The 20358-nt window shown below is 36.9% G+C and overlaps 1 protein-coding gene across 12 annotated transcripts in view; it reads right to left on the bottom strand.

Moving 5' to 3' along the window:
* DMD (dystrophin) overlaps nucleotides 1-20358 on the bottom strand; it is a 1220482-nt gene that overhangs the window by 983931 nt on the left and 216193 nt on the right. Inside the window, exon 1 of one of the 12 annotated variants that reach the window (XM_068686765.1) lies at nucleotides 8005-8217. The exons of the other annotated variants lie outside the window; for them this stretch is intronic. Coding sequence (XP_068542866.1) covers nucleotides 8005-8023 — 19 coding nt within the window. The 5' untranslated portion in view covers nucleotides 8024-8217. Of the gene's footprint in view, nucleotides 1-8004; nucleotides 8218-20358 lie in introns of those variants that run through there. 12 annotated transcript variants of the gene reach the window in all.

The raw sequence follows: 20358 nt of genomic DNA, 5'->3' as shown, positions 1-20358 counted from the left end.
TTTGCTTCAAACCCTGTCTGAGACTGAAATGTCCCTGACTTCTAAAAATAATAAAATAAAATAAAATAAAATAAAATAAAATAAAATAAAATAAAATAAAATAAAATAAAATAAAATAAAATAAAATAAGCATGCTAGCATCATAAGCACCTTTATGAAGAGCTATTTGATTTTCAGACTTTTTTTTTTCTCACAATTTTCTTCACTCAATCCAAAAATATATTGATTACTAAAAAGACACAGAATTTGCATTATTTTTCTGAGAGTTTGCATTCATAAAAAAAAAAAAAAAGTCAATTTTAATGTTTTAATATGAACACTGTACCGAGAATGCAGAACAGTGGAGGCTGGAAGGGACCTCCTAAGATTCCTGGGTCCAAGTTCCCTCTGCAGAGAAGGGTCAGCAAGAGCAGATTGCTCAGTTCCTTTTTCACTTGGGTTTTGAACATCTCCAAGAAAGGACAAACTGTGACATCTCTGTACAAGCTTTTCCAGTGACCAATCATTGAGAATAAATTTTCCTTATACCTAACCTGAATTTCCCTTCTTTCAGCTCAAGTTCCATGCCTCTTTTCCTATCACTGTGTACCTCTGAGAAGCATCTGACTCCCTGTTCTCCACAAACCTCCAGTTAGGTAGTTGTAGTTGGCCCTCCCTTCCTCAATCCCCTGGCTGTATTTTTGAAAGTCGAATCAATCCATCTCCTTGATGTTCTGTGCTCCAGCCCCCAATGATCTGGACTTGCTCCAGTATGCCAGCGTCTGTGGGGAATCCCAAAAGCAGAGACCATTATCCAGGTGAGTCTCAGGAGAGCTGACTTGAGAGGAAGCATCACTTTTTGATAGTGTGCTGCCGACCTGTGTTCATGACACAATTTTACCATGCTACTAAAATTCTACAAACATTTTTTCTGCTACTACCTGAAAATAAATTATCTTTCTTTTCAATTCCAAAGAAAGAGAATGGTAGAAAAACTTCTCATAACCAAAAGATATTTTAACATGTTTAAATACTCCTTCTGCTTCCACAAAATATAGTAGATTATTTGACAACTCGTACTACAAGTCACCAGAACATCTACTGTGTTGTTATGAGGAGATAGAACTTACTACCTGCCAGTAGCAATTCTCCATAAGTATTTTAATAATTCAAATGAGGACAATAGTTGGTTTAGCCTGAATAGTGTTTATCTGATTCCTTTTGCTAGGTCAAAAAATGGGAACTATTTGTATAAACCCAGCTGAAGCAGAAAACATGCTAAAAATCTAGAGAAATTCATCTGTTCGACACTGAAGAGCTTGCTCAGTTTCCCAGGATTTCAGTCACTCCAATACAAAATGTTACAAAATTTTGCAAGCTGCACTTCATAAATAGTTAAGAATTTAATTGTAAATGCTCCCAGGAAAGTACTATCACAGTTCTAAACATAATCCATAGTGATCTTACTGACATCTCTGAGGGCTTTGCTCCTCGGATCTCCTTTTGTCACAGACCCCTGTTGACACATCCACAGCTACATGGTAATGCAGCACACTAACAAGCTTTGAATTAGTTATGAAGATCTCTCTGAGATTGTGGGAGTTTCATCAAGATGATAAAATATGACTCTAGTAAGTTGGGGAACTCACTGCTCAGAAAACTCAACCTTCCACAGGAAAGACAAATCACCAAAAAAAAAGAAAAAAAGGTAATTTGATTTGTCTGTAAGTCTTCAGTTCTCTACTAGATCTGACCAAGCTGACTCAAAAGATTTTCAGGAATACAACCAAGATTTATTTTCTTCTCTCCAAAGATAAGGGATAAAGTAATTTATTTTCTTCTCATCACTGACGCAAAATTGAATTTTGTTGCTGGAAAGGTCCCAACTTCTGAGAAGCCCTAAGTTTTGTGTCCAGCATGTGGAAAAGCTAAGAGTATTTGAGTGACTCTTGGGGATTTCTGAATGGTTCCCAGTCTTACCACTGCCCTGCTTGCCCCTCCACTGTCCCATTCAACTGCTGGTTGGCAAAAGTCCAAACCATGCACCAGAGTGACTAAGACACAGGTTTTTTGGCAACTGAGGGGCATCCTCATATTCCACTACCCACCCAAAGCAGGTCCTTGTTGAATGGAAGACTGGGAGAGGAAAGAGCAGGACCAGCTCCCAGCAGGACTGGGAGGGGAAAGAGCAGGACCAGCCATCATCATGGCAATCCAATTTACAGCTTTTCAGAATAGCTGCTTGGAGCTTGTATAACTCCTGAGCTGAAGAAAAAGTCAGTGGTGATCACAGTCAGATCTCTTGCACTCAATAAAAACTGTATTTTAACAAGGAGTTAATCCATTTTTATTTTTTTTTTAAGCATTGAATCTAGAAAAAAGCAATAAATACATATTATGTAGTGCATAGTTTAAATGGTAGAACCACAATATCTAAATTTTCTGAACCATTTAGAAAAAAAGGAATGACCAGGGTTAAGAGGCTCCACCCAATCTCCAGTAATTACCAATTACTCCTGTCTAGACGTGACAAATATATTAATCATACTGACAACCAAATTCATAATCTCTTCCCTGTGTATTTGTGCTCCTTTATTTTTTTTCTGGGTCACAGTTCATTCTACCAAGGAGCATTTTGCTTAATCCTTATAATTTCTGAATAACTCAGGACATTCTGAGATTTAAAAAATGCTACCAGGCTCGTCACTGATGTACATATCTTTTTTTTTTGAATTTTTGTTTCAGTCTAGAGGCATGTATAAAAAGCATAAACAAAATCAGCTGATATTATAAATGTAGAGATTAACCCAGAAACCTGGCTCTAAACATAGCCTCCTGTGACCTAACACTACCTTCTCAGAACAAATCCTGGATGAACAGAGGCTTTACATTTGTCTTCTCAAAAGCAACGGTTTTCAGCAGACCAGTGGAGAAAAGAAGTGAGAGCAAAGGTTTTTCATTTCTAGATTCTAGACATTCTAGACACTACATAGAAGTAATGTGACCAGGCATCTTCCACTGACTGTGGTTCTCAGCAATGAAAGAAAAACACATCTCAAAACTATGACATTGTTATAGCACAGTTATAAAAAGACTTCAAGTAGACCACTTGTAAAAGAGCAGTATGTCTTCATTTAAGGTTATGCATGGCCACCCAGTTTTCTTCCAGATGACTTCATCATGTTGGTACTTTTACCTCAGGAAGATTTTGATAGAGATTATAAAACAATAAAAATTAAAAAAAAAAAAAAAAGAGTAAATTTAAAAATAGCCTCATAAAAATGTAAAATAACATAATCAAAAAAATAAATGAATCATATATGCTCAAACTTGTCAGCAGAAGATCCACAACTAGAAGATTCCCTTGTTACCATCCTGGAAAGTCATGTATCCATTTTGCACATTCTAGTCAAGTTTTCATAGCCCATCCCATCCTTATCAGTTTTTCCTTACCAGCATTTTGAGGTGGCTATTCTTTTTTAAATTGTATGTTGCATTATTCATAATGTTTGCACTTTCTACTAGCACTTAAGGTCCTTGGTGTCTACTGTTCTAGACAATATAAAAAGGGTAGAAAGAACAGCCTCTGCCTGAAGCATTTATATTTTAAATACTGTACAAAAGAGAACTTATGCCTTTATTCACTACAATGGGTATGAAACTGGCACGAAGGCAACTTGCCTGAAGATAGTTATCTCTGTCAAAAAAAGTTAGAGAAGCTATTGTTTGGTGCTTTTTTTTTTTTCTTTTTCTTTTATCTTTTTTTTTTTTTTTCCCCATGTTACTTTTCCTTTCCTTTGCTTTGCTTTCCTTTCATTTCTTTCTATAACACAGAGGTAGTTAGAAAAATCATCCTCCAATTACTTATTTTCATAATTTTATTTTACATTTTCCTCAAGAAACTTGCTTACTCCCCCTCATCCCATATCATCATCTGAAACAGGCAGCCAATTATTCTCTTAGGCTGATTAAATTTTATTCACAGGAAATCAAATATTTCAGGAAGCTTCCTTCATTCCCTTGACTAAGAGTAGTCCTAAAATCAACCCATTGTCAGCATTAGACTGTTCTGTTAAACAGGTCCATAACAACATGCTTGTCCTTTCATTCTTTATTGAAAGTGAATTTCTTAAATCTACTTTTACACAGAGAAATTGCCTTGAGAGAGAGAATTAAAAAAAATAAATAAAAAAGAATAAAAAAAAAAAAAGAATTAAAAAAAAAGAAGAAAAAAAAGTGCTGAGGATCAGCCTTGACTATCTCTGTTACGTTTTAATGATAAAATGATAACCTGGCCTTTTTATCATAACCTTGGAGAAGCTAGTTCAGTGACAACAGAGTATTCTTTCACCTAAACTATGCACTGAATGTGCTTGTATTTATGACCTATCTGAATTGATGCTTTCTAACATACAATATAATCTTTACTTTAAAATTGAATTTTATGGGATGAACATCCTACTACTGCGGATGAGGAGTAGACTGCATAAAAGAAAGCGTTTTCCTCTGAAACTTCACCTGCATCTATCATCACTACATTTACCTGGGCATAAAAGATTAACTATTAAACAAACCAAAGTCAAAACCACCTTAGAAAGATTAGAATTTCCCTTTAGTTAGTTAGTTAGTTATTTTGGTAGGAATAGTTATTCCTATAAGGAGTACTGAGATGGAGACTCCCCATCTGCCACAATGGAAGTGGATACATAAAGTACCTGGCAAAAAGCAGGGCTGAACTGGGAGCAAAACTGAACACTGCATTTGAGAAGTATCAATTTATGATAATTTAAATATTGATTGCTTAAGATGGGCTTAATAAAACTTATTTAAGAGAGAAATTTTCATAAGTTCTTCATTCTGTTAGGAATACAGTAAACAGAAAAATATGTTTTTGATTTTTTTTTTTCCTTTTTTTTTTTTAATAGACCAGAACATGTCGCTACTGCCAGGAAAGAAAAAAAAAAAAAAGTCAAATCTAGTCAATAAGTGACAAAGGAAACTCAAGTATTTTAAGATACTTCCAGCATTTGTGGGTTTCAGCCAGATTCCCTTCCGTTGCCCCTCCCATGCACACAGACCACCTACCTTTAACTTTAGAATTTCCTATGATTTTTTGTCAGTTTGAATGCCTTCTCCAAACCACATTTCATCCATAAGTTTAAGAAACAGAGTGTAACTATGAGAGCTGTTCACTTTGGAAACATCCTTAAAAATGCATGTATTTTATGTGACTGCTTGTACATGCTTTATCTAAAAGCATGTTCTAATCAGATGGCAACTGCTTGTAGTTATACATACAAAGGCTATAACAAATATATTGGGGCTTTCTCAGTAACCAAAGTCAAGCATTTAAGTGAGAAGGCTAATCTGCTAATGCACAGATAATTGAGGAAACAAGACACCAATGTTAATTTCTTGCTTGGACCTGCTTGAAGAAAGAGCTTATTGGTCGCTATTGTCTAGAACCTGAGCCTAGTGAGTCTATGCAGATAATTAAGCAGGCTAAGTTACATAGCTATAGTTAAGCAAAGCAAACAGTACAACCACCACCACTCCAGCATATTTCTACGTTGTTGTTGTTTTGTTGTGCTTTTTTTTTTTCCTGATTGTGCCCATAGAACAAAATTTGCATTGAACAATCAATAAGCAATTACTTTTTATTTGAAAAACATAAACTCTTTGTTCATTCGCTGTTGAAAAGGAACCAAGAGCCCAATCAAAGCCCGTTCAATTACATGGAAAATTTCTCTCTTATTTATATATGTATATGTGTGTATATATGCAATTCCCCTTTTCGATGTTTATCCCTAGCTGCATACCCACAGTTCTAAAAAGAAAATGAACAACCATGTTAACCCAGTTAATGATAGCTATGAGAATGTTCACATGGGAAAACAGCTTTCCCTGCAACTCAAATAAATAAATAAATAAAAATCCAAGACTTCTTAAACTATCCATTTTACCATTGTTGAATAAACAGTACATAGTTTTCTGTTGCTTTTGCAAAGATGCCAGGCAGTTGCACTATCTTTGATCTATTTCTGTTCAAGCTGCATAGAGAAGTGTTTGAAACCATAATGTGCACTATTGATCCAGTAATAGTAGTAGATTATATAGCAAAATATATCTTATTTTATTGCCTAAAAATAGGGGCTATGCAGACAGGATGTTCAGAAGAATAACACAGAGCATGGGATGCACTTGTTGTTTAAACCTGAATGATTTTTTATGATGGTTATGAGCCCCTGATTCAATTTGTTGTTTGCTTATTTGACAGATCACTCCTCACAACATAAGACATATACGGAAGTAAGATAATCATGTTATTTTGTGCTGCAATATGGTTGGATTTTGTTTTCAAATATAAATAGTCTTATGAACTGAAAATATTTGTTCCATTTAGGAGCTGCCTTTTAACACACATGAGAATCTACAGTCAAATCTGGAAGTTAATATCGCAGAGAAGGACATATGCTCACCTACCCAGATGAGATTACGGTAGACTACGCAGATTTCTCTAATGTTCTGCAGTCAATGAACAAGAAGATCAACTTCATTGTTCTAACTATATATTTTATGAACTGTGACAAGTTTGTTATAACTCATTTGCTCTAAACTTTTCTTCTGAGATTGCACAAGCACCAGGAGATAAACTCAGCAATGTCAACAAGCTTGGTGGCATAGTTCAAGCTGTGAAGGTTCAATAAATAGGTCCGTAAACATTGCAAATCAACACAGCTTTTGATGAAATGTCAAGCAAGACAGAGCTTAGCTATATTCAACTCAGCTTGAACTCATAAACCATTAACTGGCCTCTGTAGTTACCAGAGAAATGTGTCTTATGAATAAAGCTCAAATGTTGAAATAATAGAAATAAGACCAAAACATTTTTCTTCTAAGCAGAAGACTAATAAAAGTAATTTAATAATGGGGAATTGCATTTTAATCAATCCAATAAAAATAGATTTATAAAAACAGCCAATATGACAACACTATACAGCCTTATGATGGAGAAACCATTATTTTATAGCTCCAAATTAGGAAAGGGTGCAAATGTGGGAAGAGAAAAGAAAATTAATTTTGAAATGCCCTGAAAATACTTCAGTTTTGAACCATGGCATTTTTTTATTATTGTTATTTTTCTTCATGAGACATTGAAATATTGCTTGTTTCAGAGAAAATACATATTCTCCTTTTATTTTTAGGAGAAAGGATAGAATAATACGTGTTATAAAGTATCAAGGTACCTATTTATAACAGAAGCGAGCATTCTTTTTTTTTTTCCTTAGTGAAGCACTGTACTACATTTATACAGTCAAGTATTCTCTCAAGATTTATTTCCAAATGGCTTGAAAGATATGAAGTTTCTTCAGATACTTTTCCAAATTAATCCTCTAAAGACAAGTCTATTCAATTACCCTAGACTGAATGTAAGGTTGTTTTTGCCTGATGGCCCACTTTTCAACCTATTTCTGTATTACCAGTACAGTAATTCATTTGACCATGTCCAAATTTGTTTGCAGTGAACTTTACATCCTTCTGCTCTCTTTCATAATGAGGAGTTCATTTAGCACAGCAATGAAATCCTTGATCAGGCAGCATCTGTTACCTACCACCGTGCAAACACTTAACACCGTCATTTGAACACACCGTAGTGTCCATCATCATGGAAAAAAAAATCGGTATGCAAAAGTTTACTTGCATATTAACACCCCTCCCATATTAACACCCTGTTGATATTCTCCAAGCAGTTTTGAATCCGACCAAACAGAAGTTAGGCAAGGCAGGGCCATCTGACAGAACCGAGCTCGCTCTTCCCCTCGGCCAGCTCCCTCCCGCTCTACCCCTCACCTGGGAGTCCCTTGCACAAACTTTCCGCATCCCACCCCATGCAGGCACCCGGTGCCCCAGCGTGCCGGGGCTGTCCCAGCAGGCAGCAAACTGACCTAAATGCTATCTTTAGGGTCGCACGGCTGCTGCTCCTTCTTGCGAATGTCTGCCGTGTGCCTTTCAGCTGTTACTCACCCGACGAATCACCAGACATTTCCGATCGCGCAGAGCCCTGCTACCTTCATGGGGAAGCTTTTTGCTGATTTCCCTGTAGGTACTTCTCTCTAACACATCCTGCCAAATACAGAGAACCTGGAGGGAGACTCATTGCCCGGCGCAGGCAATGCACACACGTAACCTGCCTCCAGCTTCACGGGCGTGAGGGGAGCGCAACCTTTTCGGGAACCGATGGGAGAATTACGCCCGGTTTCGCTGCCTCGAACCACGCAGCAAGCTACCCTCCCGCGGTGGGCAGCCAGCGCCTGCTGCACGCCCTCCCTGGTCGCAGAAATGGTTTCTTCCTACACAGGCTCAATCTACCTGATTACGCTCCCTCCTCATCAGAGATCTCAGCCCCCCCGGCAGCAGCGGGCCGACGGCGTCATGCGGGATCTGCGAGGCAGGGCTGCTGCGGGCGGCTGGCCGCCCGTGGGGCACAGGGGGAGCACCTGGGGAGCAGTCTCCTTTCTCCTTTCTGTACGGCAGGGAGGTTATTCTTCCTGCTCTTACAGTCCTATTCAAACAGGCTTAAAGTCCTTAAGGAAAAAAAGGCCGCCCGCTACTCTGTATTTTTTCCCTAAAGCCAGCGTAGTCTTTTTGGTACATGACAGTGTATTGCCATTTGCAGTACATTCCTCCCCCGCTCTCACAAGCAGATAAAATAAAAGAGGCACAATTCTCTCTCCTCTCTCCCTCTCCCTTTTCTTCTTTTCTAAATTAAAAGAAGATGGTAACACATATTGCCATAACCAACTTTAACACCATCTGCTGTCTTTCAGCAAACTTCACCAGCATGCTTGCTCCACGCCTGAAAAGGTTGTGGTTTTTATTTCATAACCATGAGGCTGGGGGGAAACAAACATTTTTCTTCTCTCCTCTATTTTTTTTTTGTCTTTATTATTCCAATTAATTTGATTATTACATTACTGTTATTCTCCCAGAAAACTCTCCTAATCCAACTTTAAAGACTATGTCAGAAAGAATTCAAAGTTTCTTTACTAGCTAACAGGCTGGTTTTAAAAACATGTAGAGAGAAAGCAGGGGGCAAAGCATTGATCAAGGAAAGATTTATTCTAGCAGTTCAAGCTGGGCTGTAGAGTGTGTGGTCTGTCAGGCACAGTGTAGCATAAAACCATGACAGCCAGGAGGCAGCAGGTGTGGAGACAGTAAATATTTAGCACCGCTCCATTCCAGGTTACTCTGGTACTTCAAGCAGTTGAAGATCTCTAAAATCTGGTGATTTCATTAAGTTTAACCGTTGGTTGTTTTGTTGCTGTTGTTGTTTTGTGTGCAGTGTAAAACCATGAATTATCATAAACCTTGGAATCTTCATAGAGAAAAAAGATTTTAGTCTTCGTTCATTTGACAGCAGGCAAGAACCATAAAAAATATAAATAATTTAAAAGAAGTCACAAGCTGTATGGCAGCTTCCTAAAAAATAATAATAATAATAATAAAAGCACCATTATTCTCTGTTTTCAGGACAGCAGTCCAGTCCAGCGCTGTTTGCGAGGGAATAGACAGAACCTGAACCTTTCTCTATGCTCTGAACTTAAGGTGGCTTCTCCCAGACTTAATATGGTGAACCACAACTCTTGTCTCCCCTTGAATCCTGCACTGAGAGTGGTGGGATCATTGCTGGAAAGGTCCGGCTTCATGGTCCTGGGTCCTGCTAACACCTCTGTGGAGTTCCTTAGTAAGAACTTCCTTTCTCAAGATTTTTTTTTTCCCAAAAATGTGCAACAAAAGTGTTAAATAAAAAGTCAATTTGTCTAGTTAGCCTGCTAACATCAAATGAAGCAAAAAGACAAGTTTGACAGTTATGTTCTTTGCAAAAATTGAAAGTTCAATAGTAAGAGAAAATAGGAGTAGAGATCTGTAAATCCAGATGATTAAAAAAAATATTCAAAAAAACACCTGTAGGCATTGATTTCACATGAAGGAGATGTCAGCATGCCTGAAAACTCTCCTTTTTAGCCACCCCTGCCCCTTAAAAAAATAAGCAGAAGTCCACAAGAATGCCCTTCTCCTAAGAATATGGATATCTTCTCTATAAGCCACTCCACGTTTCATGATGGATCTGACAAACAGAGCTGACAGGCAGCATCATATATACTAGACATATTCATAAATGGGTCTGTTAAAATTACTAAACTTGCTTCTGTGTCAGTTGCAAGAGAAAATAAAATTAATAAATTTAAATAGGCTGCTGGAAAGAAAGAATTCAGGTATTTTTTTATTTTTTATTTTTAATGGCATGCGCAAGATGCAATCTGGGCACTTTCTCCATAATTCTCCATTTACTAGTACTGGGAATGTCTTGGTGCCTATAACAGGGCCGAGAGCACCTCAAGCCACAATAACATGTTGGTGCACTTCTACAAGGCAATTTCAAACTTCCTACGCAAGCAGAACAGCAAGCACTAGGTTGCATGTTTTCTTTCTTTTGCCTGTTTTTCAAGCAAATTTTGGCAGAAATTGTGCATGACTGAGAATGTATATGATGGCAAGCTTATTCCAGCACTGGCATAACACAGAACAAGGTTAGTAAGTAATTATAAAAAAGGATGATATGGTCATCTCCATATTATTTACCTGTTTACTCTTTGTAACAGTGATAACATGATATGTGATTGTATGATAACATGACTGTTTAAAACTATGGCAACTCTGTAACAGTCATGTCTTGGAAACCCAGGCATTGTAAAAACACAGGAATAAAGACAGTGTCTGTTCCCAAGACCTTCAAAACTTAGAAGAATTTGACACGAACATGAAAAGCAATCAAGAAATGAAAGAGATAAAATAGGAATAAACCTACTCAGTTACATAAATTAATAATTCACAATAAAATAATGGTTAGAGAGTACAGAGGATTCTAGCACGAGTCAGAGCACATTGCTCACTTTCTTAGTTTAGTTGGGAAGATGAAATAGCAATTATTACTGCAATCTACTAATTCTTAGAGAAATTGTTTTCCATTGCTCTGCAAAAGGGCAGACTGCAAAGAGCAGTCCCTTCCACCTCTGTTCTGTATTTCAGAACCACAGAAATACAAGGACAGGCCTCATCTAGCAAAACGTTTGTGAAAATTCTTATTTCACCAAAGCAGTTACTTTTAACGATTTTTGTTTGGCATTTATCAAAAGCTTTTCTGTTCTTTTGTTCCCCAGCTTCCACTGTGGGGCTTCATTTGCTTATAGGCACAATCCTGACTGGTTCATTAGCTGATGCAACAAAAAAATACTCCTAATCATTTAAGCACCATTGCTTAGTTTACCTGACACCTAAACAAAGTTACTGCTATTCAAAAATTTAGAACTTTCAGTGAAAAAAGAGAACCTCTTCCTAAAGGAAGTGCTACAATCTGTAAACTGAATGCACCAGAAGATCTGCAAAATTTCATTCCCGCATCCAAAAGAACCATAAAACTCTTCTGTCACACATAACCTGTCACTTCATGGGTGAAATTTAGCTATAAATCAGCTGATGGGAAAAACAATATACCATATTGTACACCACAGTCTACCTTTGGATTCATACCCCACCTGGGACTTCTAGTTTTGGACAGCTTTATCTTCTGAACACTGGACACCAATCCTTTTTCCCTGACCTCCGTCCACCTCGGCGGCTGGAAGGGCCGCCCAGAGCACTCATGGACCCCCTCTCCCACCCCACATGCATTGAGCCTTCAGTAGCTTCTCACTTTGCTGTGGTTGCCATAGTCTTTTCCCTACTCCTACATCACTGAAGCCTCTTTGCCCCCACTACTCAGCGAGGAGTTGACTCGGGGAAGGAGGGTGTTTTATGGAGAAGCCGAGGGACCAGATACTGTTACAGGTAATGTGGCCACTGAAAAGCAAAAAAAAAAAAAAAACACATGTAGGTGGTTTGATATCAGTGAATAGACCTTGTTTATCTTCGTCTCCTTAGGTAATTTGGAACACAGTTGAGAAACCTGAATGCTTTTGCAAGAAAATCAGAGTTTATGCAGAGAATATAAATAGTTCTTACAAACAGCTCATGAGAGGAAGCCTTCTAAAAGGAAACCTGTTATATTCTTCTATAATTGAGAGCTGTTACTACTGAACGGGTTCTATACAGAGATACACATTTTCTTCAGGCTGAAGTGATTTTTGATAATCCAGGATTAGAAAAATAATAGCTAGAGCAGAGGGAAAAAAAAAAAAAACAAAAACAAAAACCGCATAAAGGCTTTCAGAAAGGATAAATTGATAAAATCACAGGCAAAATCCTGATTCTACATAGGTCAAAGGCAAAACTCCACTGGAAATTGATTTTGCTTCAAGATCACAAGTCAACATCTGCGCTGTTTAGTGTTGCATTATGGAAGAAGATAGCTGTTCACTTGTACTGTGCTCAAGGGGCCTTGCTCGACACTGAGATCATGTTCCTATACTCTAAGTGTATACACATAAAACTATTCTACATTTTTGAATATTTTCCTCATACTTCTGTATCCTTTATATATAATGCATGTGCAATGCATGTGCAGATACATACTATTTTAATATATCCTTATAGCCCACAGGTTTCGGGATGTTTGTGTGTATATTTTTGAACCACAGAATTCTATTTTCATCAACCTGTTCCCCAGTTTTTTACTTCTGCCTTATGCTTCTTTTTGCCAGTGTTATCAAGCAATAGCAGGCTCTGCCAATGAAGTACATTGCTTTTAAAACAGTGTTTTCTTAAGTTACAAGCTATAACAACATTTTGACTTTTTTGTTCTGAATAGGAAGATATGAATAGAAAATAGAAGATCGTTACTGCTATATCATAGTTGCAGTCCCTGAGAACATCTCAAATGCCCCCAAAATGTAACTCCTTACACCAGATGGCTGTCGTTTTTCCATTTACAATTCTTTTATGCATTCACAGCTTGGACTCCCTGATGATACTGTATGTAAGCCTAACCCAAATGTTTCTATTCAATCTGACGTCTTGTTTGTGGTAGTAAAAGACTGCCTTATTAGGTCAGAAAATCAAAATGTGCAATTTTTGCCACATAGCTGTAATAAAACATAAACAAATTACCTATATGTGGCAAAGGTTTTTATCCACCTGAAGTTGGAGGATGACAGACATTATACGTTAGTGAGCTATTACTGTGCTTCCCACTGTAATCTGCCTGAAAACTGGTGTATAAATATATGAGAAATAAATCTTTGGAGCCAGAGGTGTTTTCAGGAGTAATATACCTAAAATTTAAGGTACAACAAAGATCTGTTTGATCCTAATTCCTTCCAAAATTATTTCACCATTACAATTAGATAGGTTTTGACTCATTTTTTCAGGAATGTTCAAGGACTGCTATTACTGTAGCAGTATGATGACTACTTGGTTGAATGGAGATAAAAAGCAGTTTCTGCCCTGGAAGACCATACATATTGAATTTAAACTGTGCACATAAGAACTAAAGATATTATCAGATATAGCATAATGTACTGAAGCTTGTCCAATTGTCAGTTGGCGTTGTGATAAAGTAAAAGAAACATTATTAAATCCCTATCTCCACACAAACCCACTCTCACAGAACAGTCAACTTCCGAGGTTACCAAACTGCCAAAAAGGCCAATCTTATCTGCAGACAACTGTCAGAAAAGCTTAAGATACAGAAATTGTCTGCTGGATATAATTGTTTCTGATAAATTTATAAATCACAGTTTTGCTGAGTTTTATAATCCCAATGTGCTGCAAATTAATGTTTATATGGAGTTTGGATAGTGTAACAATTAGGCAAGCTATATAGAAAGAATTATTATAAAATATTGCTGTCCCTGCATTCTCATGTAAAACATTTCTGCTGCCCTGTGCTTCTTCAGGCAGTGGTAGAGGTCTCCAGACTTCCCCAGGGCAGTCCTTACTGACACTCCCTTCTACTGCACCTCATTTTCTTCCTTATCCCTCAACTCTGTTACTTTTTTTTTTTTCTTCTTTCAGTGCTACAAGGAAACATCTGGGGCAGCTTCTGAGTGAAACCACTGAAACCACAATTTCAACCTCCTCAATCCCACCAGATTCCCAAATCATTGCTGCACCATCTTTTGCACACCACCCCTCAAAAGCACTGCTTTACCTTTCCTGCAGTTCTTTATGCCAGCTAAGACAAGAACCACGGTATTTTGGCACTCCCAGTGTATGTCGGTGTTTGCTTTCAACTGAATGGCCCTGGCAAGATGAATTATAAACCAGACCGCTCATGAAGATGGGTCCATGCTGTATACATCTCTGGGAAGCCTTGAAGGCTTGACCTCATTGTAAGGGCTCCCTACGCTGCTCAGGAAAGACGAACGAGATGCAAACCCATGCCCTTTCGCAGTCCACTTGAATCAAGGAAAGCACATACATTTTCCCTAACCTTCAGTCTATGCCATAGGCTTTTTTCTGTATTTCTCTGGAAACAGAGACGCTTTAATACCTTTCCTGATTTTTGGCCTTGTTTTCTCTTTGGTTTCTGTTCTTATTCTTTTGCCTGAAATTCCTGACCATTTTGCATTCCCATTGTGTAGTCTGTATTTAACAAAACAAAAATTAATTACTCTAATAGAAAATTGGAACTAATGTTTATATTCTGTTTTCAGTAAAACTTATTCAGTTACTTATTGAAGAAGGAAAAAGATACTACTGTAACATCAAAACCAACTATATTTACATTCAGGTAGTTTGCTTTTGCTTCAGAATATGTAATGGTTTCCACTGACCAGTGCCATATGTCTGATCCCAGAGTATAGCTATATATTATGCCAAGAAATTAAAAATATGAATGACCAAAATGACAAACATGCAGAAAGCAGCAAGTAGCACATTTCTAACAGCAGATTACTCACCCATTCTGGAGCCCTGGTTTGGACCTGAATCCCCAGAACATTTTTCTCCTTCATTTTCTCATTCAAGTCCAAGCCCCATACTGCTTACCTGGTGAATTCTTACCTGACCACGTTTAGAGTGATAGCTCTAGTCTGCATTACAATTAAACCTTCTTAGAATACACCTCACTGATAAGACTTAATTCAATTAAAATGACCATTAAGATTAGTGTAAATTGAATTGCTCTATCTCAGACTTGCTGATAATCTCTTGACACAAAACAAGAAATCTGAGGTTTCCAGACAGAATGAGCTATGGTGCTCAGTTGAATACTATTTACATTGCTTCCCTCCCTCACTCTTCAACTCGAAACCTTCACAATAAACCTTCAACTCCAAAACCTTCTAACAATAATTTTGCTAGAATGCTTACCAAAGATTTGTTGGTTTGATCCTAATTAGCTAAACAGTCTTGAGTCTGCATACAGAATGAAAGTTGCAAATGCTCAGTATGATAACACAAACTGACATACTATCCAAGATGCGTATGGTAAAATACACTAAAATAGTCATCAGTTCAGTTACAATTATACAAAAATCAATGTTGATGCTGGACCTGAATCTAAGAAAAGAAATTATTCAGAGGTTTTTATCTTCAAGCGAAAAGCAATAATACAGTGATAAATGTAGTTCTTTTCTTCTTACTCTTCCTGTTTTCCTTTGCTACCCAGTAGATGGAAACAGTAATTTTTAAACTGCAAGAAAACAGACTTGTGGAAATACCAAGTAATGGTTATATTTAAGAGTTTTAGAAAAACAATTATTCCTAATTCATTAATTACTATTTTTAAAGATTAATGAAATGTAGGTAACAATGCAAATAGGAAGGATTTCCATTATTTTCCCAGTCATTGAAACTTTGATCCAATGCTATCAAGCCAGTAAGGAGTTTCATAAATAAAATCAAATTGTGGTTCATCAAATTTTCTTTTGTCTGCAGTCTCTTTTCAGAGACATATATTTGGAAAATAGGGATTGGTATCTATCTGACACAGACCTTACTACAAATAGATTCAATGATTGCCTCATGCAGTATTTTTATGTTCTACCTACATTTTCAGTTTATGAGATTATGAGATTAAAACAAAACTCAAATTTTGCTGTTAGTCTGCATGTCTTTTTTTTTTTTTTTTCACACAAACGGTTTACAAAGATCAGTATAAAAGCTATTTTAAAGAGACACATCTGAAGTAACATGGGAATTTCACTTTAATTCCTGGGATGGAGCATCATATAAGGACAAGAGTGATCATCCCCTGATGCATGAACAAATATGTGCTGTGGACCAGATATAAACAGTCTTGTGACCAAGTCTGACTGAATTTTTATCACACAATTAAGAAAAACTACCAGGATCAAATTCATTATTCTAAAGAGTGAAAGTCATCTCTATAATTACAGACTGGGCAGCTCTGGCATATCTGAATCTCATTTGTGCCAAAACTTTGGAAAACCTTTTTTTATTTTGACAATTCTTGATTGCTCCCTAATTTATCTAGTCTTTTAAGACAAGGTTAGAATTGGATTATTGTCTGGAAATATCTATGTACAAAGAAATCTGTAATAATAGCAAGATGAAGCTGGACAAGCTGAGAATACAATCACACGTTTTTAAGAGTGAACAATGCCAAAAAAATATTTCAAGTTCTGGTGTTCTCTCCAGATTTTTAAGTCATGATTGGATAGATTTCCGGGAAAAAAAAAGAAGAAAAAAAAAAAAAAGCTGGAGACTAGTTTAAAACTATAGATTTGGTACAGAGGCTCCAAGATATATTACTAAGAAGTCAGTTTTAACTCAATTTTAACACTAAGGAATCAGTTCCATTAGAGATTTCACTTGACTTTGGGTCATGTCTTTAGCTCTCTGTGAAGAATAAATGGAATAGTAATTACATAATTATTAAACAACCTAAGACTGACTGAGGTCCATTTACACTTTGGGCTGAATTTGACTCTAATTAACAGAGACTGAGTTTTTCTGAGACATGTTCCCAGGTCTAGATTAAGATCCAGCATTTTGGGGTTGATAAACTGCCATAAGCACATGTTAAAATACAGAGACAGACATTCAAACACCATAGGGATAACATGTTACTATGAGAATGTCTTTTTTTTTTATGGAATATTTCCAATGACATCATCCTTGTCAAACATAGCGTACTCTTGGATGTATCTTTAGAATCCTGTACAAAACATGGTAATGACTCACTAAATGTGACTGCTAAAATGACTGCCCCACATATACAGTGCAATTAAGACTGAGCAATAAAACAACTAACAGAAGGGGTTTGCAGCTTTACAGTCACTTTGAGCTCCCATACCACTAATAGTCTATTTTGTTTTAGCATTCACATATCTCAACAGAAAACTTTGTGGAGAATTTTATTCCAGTCAGGGAGTGCCAATGGAAAAAAAATAATACAGAAGGTTGCCTGGGACCTAATGAAAGCTAAATGTAGCACTCCTACTGAACAAGCAGAAGGTAAAGCATTAAGAAGAACAGAGAAACCAGCAGGAATTGTATCTTCCTCAGTTTGGCATCTAAACATATGTTTTCTACTTTTCCAAAACCAGTTTGGGGATCAGTATTATACCAATTACACATTTAGGTCCCTGTTGTAAAATGGCCTATCTATTACATTCTTGATGTTAAGCATATGAGTAATCCTACTGAATTTAAAGTTAAATGTCTGCAAATACTTGTACAATTAGGACTTAAGACATGCCTACAGTTATATTTTGAAAGCATGAGCTGTTTACTTCTCTCTTCAGTTATACAGCCAGTTTTGCAAACCTTTAAACATGTAGAAAACAAGTGGAGGTAGCTATAAGACAACTTGATAAATTGTTAATCATACACAAACATTTCAGAGCCTTTTTTTTTTTTTTTTCCTTTTCATGGATCTAAAATAACAAGTATGTCTAAAAGCAAAGAGTACAATCTTACATTTCTGTCTTTTAAAACAAGGTGAGATTCTAGCTGCAAATGGACACGTAAATCTTTACCACTAAGTAGGTCAAAAGGTGTGAAGAAAGTATCCCGTCACTGGAAATGCTGACGTACTGCTCCAACCAACTGCTCAGTTTTAGGTTTTTGCTTGAGAACTATACTGAGAATTAGCAAAATACAATTATTGGTCTCCTTTTCTGTGTTTTTGCTCCCTGCTCCTCCTTTCTGCTCCTCAACCACTATTTTTTCCTTATTTTAGGTAACAACTCAATAATTCTTTAGTTCAGACAGGGCATGGGGCCTGCAGGCCCAGCCAAGGAGCAAGAAGCAGGGGCCTCAAAGAGGCTGAAGGACTCCGACACATGGACGAGGCCAGGCCCTATGGCCTGGCAGCACTGAATGCTCCCTGCCTGCTCTGTTTCCTAGCAGGGTCAGCTGGCAAAGACAGCATGGAGCTCAGTCTTATATAACAAGTCACATAATGCACATCTCACACCAGTAAAGAAATAGTCATTTTTAATCCTTTCCCTCAATATAACCACTACCTTCCAACTCACACATGAAGTGGAGGTTATAAATCTCCATAAAACAAAGGTTTAGCTGTGTCCTTGTACTCTCTCTGTAGTAGTCTGTGCTATGCTTGCAAGTAAATGGAAATGAGAATGTCATTTTAGCTAGAAACAGACTACCTGGAAGATCTCTGAGAATACCAAATGATGCCCTTTTAAGTGGATCAGTGCCTGGTGTACTGTAACTGTCAACCCTCTCCTCCCCCATTTCTGGAGTAGACTTACAGAAGTAAATAAAACAGGCATTAAAGAACATTAGCATCTAAAAGCTTCTCTTCCCAAAAGCTACTAAGTATTGACCAGGAAAAATAAAAATAAAAATAAAATAAAAAAAGCAGGTACTGACAGCTCACTTTCTTCTTCAGACGAGGGCATATATTAAGCAGGTTTTTAAGCACTTTTGGCAAGCTGTCAGCATTAACTGACTTTCAATACTTGCCTTAAAGAAAAAGTGATGGAAAACCTGCTGTGCCTTTCTGTAAAGCTTGATCATTTATTGTGCTGAAGAGAACTGATGACTAGCAGTTTATTTACTTATTTATATTCTCATTGGAATTAAGCCAATATATTCCTAATTGTTTTTTTTTGCAAAATAACTATACGTAGAAATATCAGATCAAAAAGGTTCAGTTGATTCGACACAAACCCTCTTTCTCCTTGCCAGTAGTGACAGGAACACCTTGGAATGTGAAAGCTTTCTTACAGCAAGAACCTTGTTGAAACAGTTGCTACTCTGCAAGAACAATTGTGTTTTAACAACAGGGAAAAAAATAACTCATTTCATATTGATGATTTTCTTCCCCAACCAGCTTTTTCTGTTTGTTTGTTTGTTTGTTTTTTCCACAAAGCCACTTAGCCTTGGGCTAATGTTGCCACAAATGTTTGTTGTTAGAATAAACCACAGTACCAGACAATGGCAGCAGAAAAAAAATATGTCATCAAAGCTCTGTATTAATGTCTTTAAACAAATATTTGCAATATAGTTAAAAGTTCTTGAAGAATTTTGATTGCTTATTTTGTATCTTCCTAAACGTTCACAGTATTTTGTATTTAATTATATTTGCTTGAGATCCATTTGATAGGAGTCACATCTAAGAATGACTTACTGAGCAGTGGCATAGCAAATATTTTAAGGTTACCTTTATTGACAAGAAAATGCTTATCAGCTCTGTAGAAGTGGTAGAAATAAAGGGGATACATGACTACACAGGAAATTTCCCTTTTGAGACAAAGACTAACTTCAAAATCCAAAAAAAAAAAAAGGTAAACTGAAAGGGAAAGGGAAAGGGAAAGGGAAAGGGAAAGGGAAAGGGAAAGGGAAAGGGAAAGGGAAAGGGAAAGGGAAAGGGAAAGGGAAAGGGAAAGGGAAAGGGAAAGGGAAAGGGAAAGGGAAAGGGAAAGGGAAAGGGAACAGTGTTATGTTTGGCTTCTCTGTTCTGTGTAGCACAGGAATCAAAGGGAATGTGAGATTAAAGATATGCCTTAGTTTTAACCATTTTATTTTAGTGCATATGGAATGTGACAGACACTTAGAAGAAGCTTGAATTTACAATATCTACTGTCTTATATTTCAAATATGGATATGGTACTATCTAGTTATTTCTCCACTTCATTTTCCTTATTGAATTTGTTTTCTTATATAGCCCTGGTTTTAGGCTTTCAAATATAGAAGTAATGGAAAATGGAACAAAATGAATCATGAGTTTGCAAAAAGAAGATTGCACTAGATTACCTGATATCCTCCTCTGAGAAGATAACTGAACTTCTAGGCAAAGAAATGAAATGGATTTAGTCTCTGAATGTCAGCATTTGACAGTGACTCAAGTAGCTAAGCTCTGGCTGACTAGCAGTGGAAGGCAGCTACAAAAAAAAGGCAAGTTTAATCAAGTCAACCTTGAGAAAATACAAATTCATAAAAGAA

This window comes from Anas acuta, chromosome 1 (assembly GCF_963932015.1).
Source record: "Anas acuta chromosome 1, bAnaAcu1.1, whole genome shotgun sequence".
Classification (NCBI taxonomy): Eukaryota; Metazoa; Chordata; class Aves; order Anseriformes; family Anatidae; genus Anas; species Anas acuta.
This window is presented reverse-complemented; position numbering and strand designations above follow the sequence as displayed.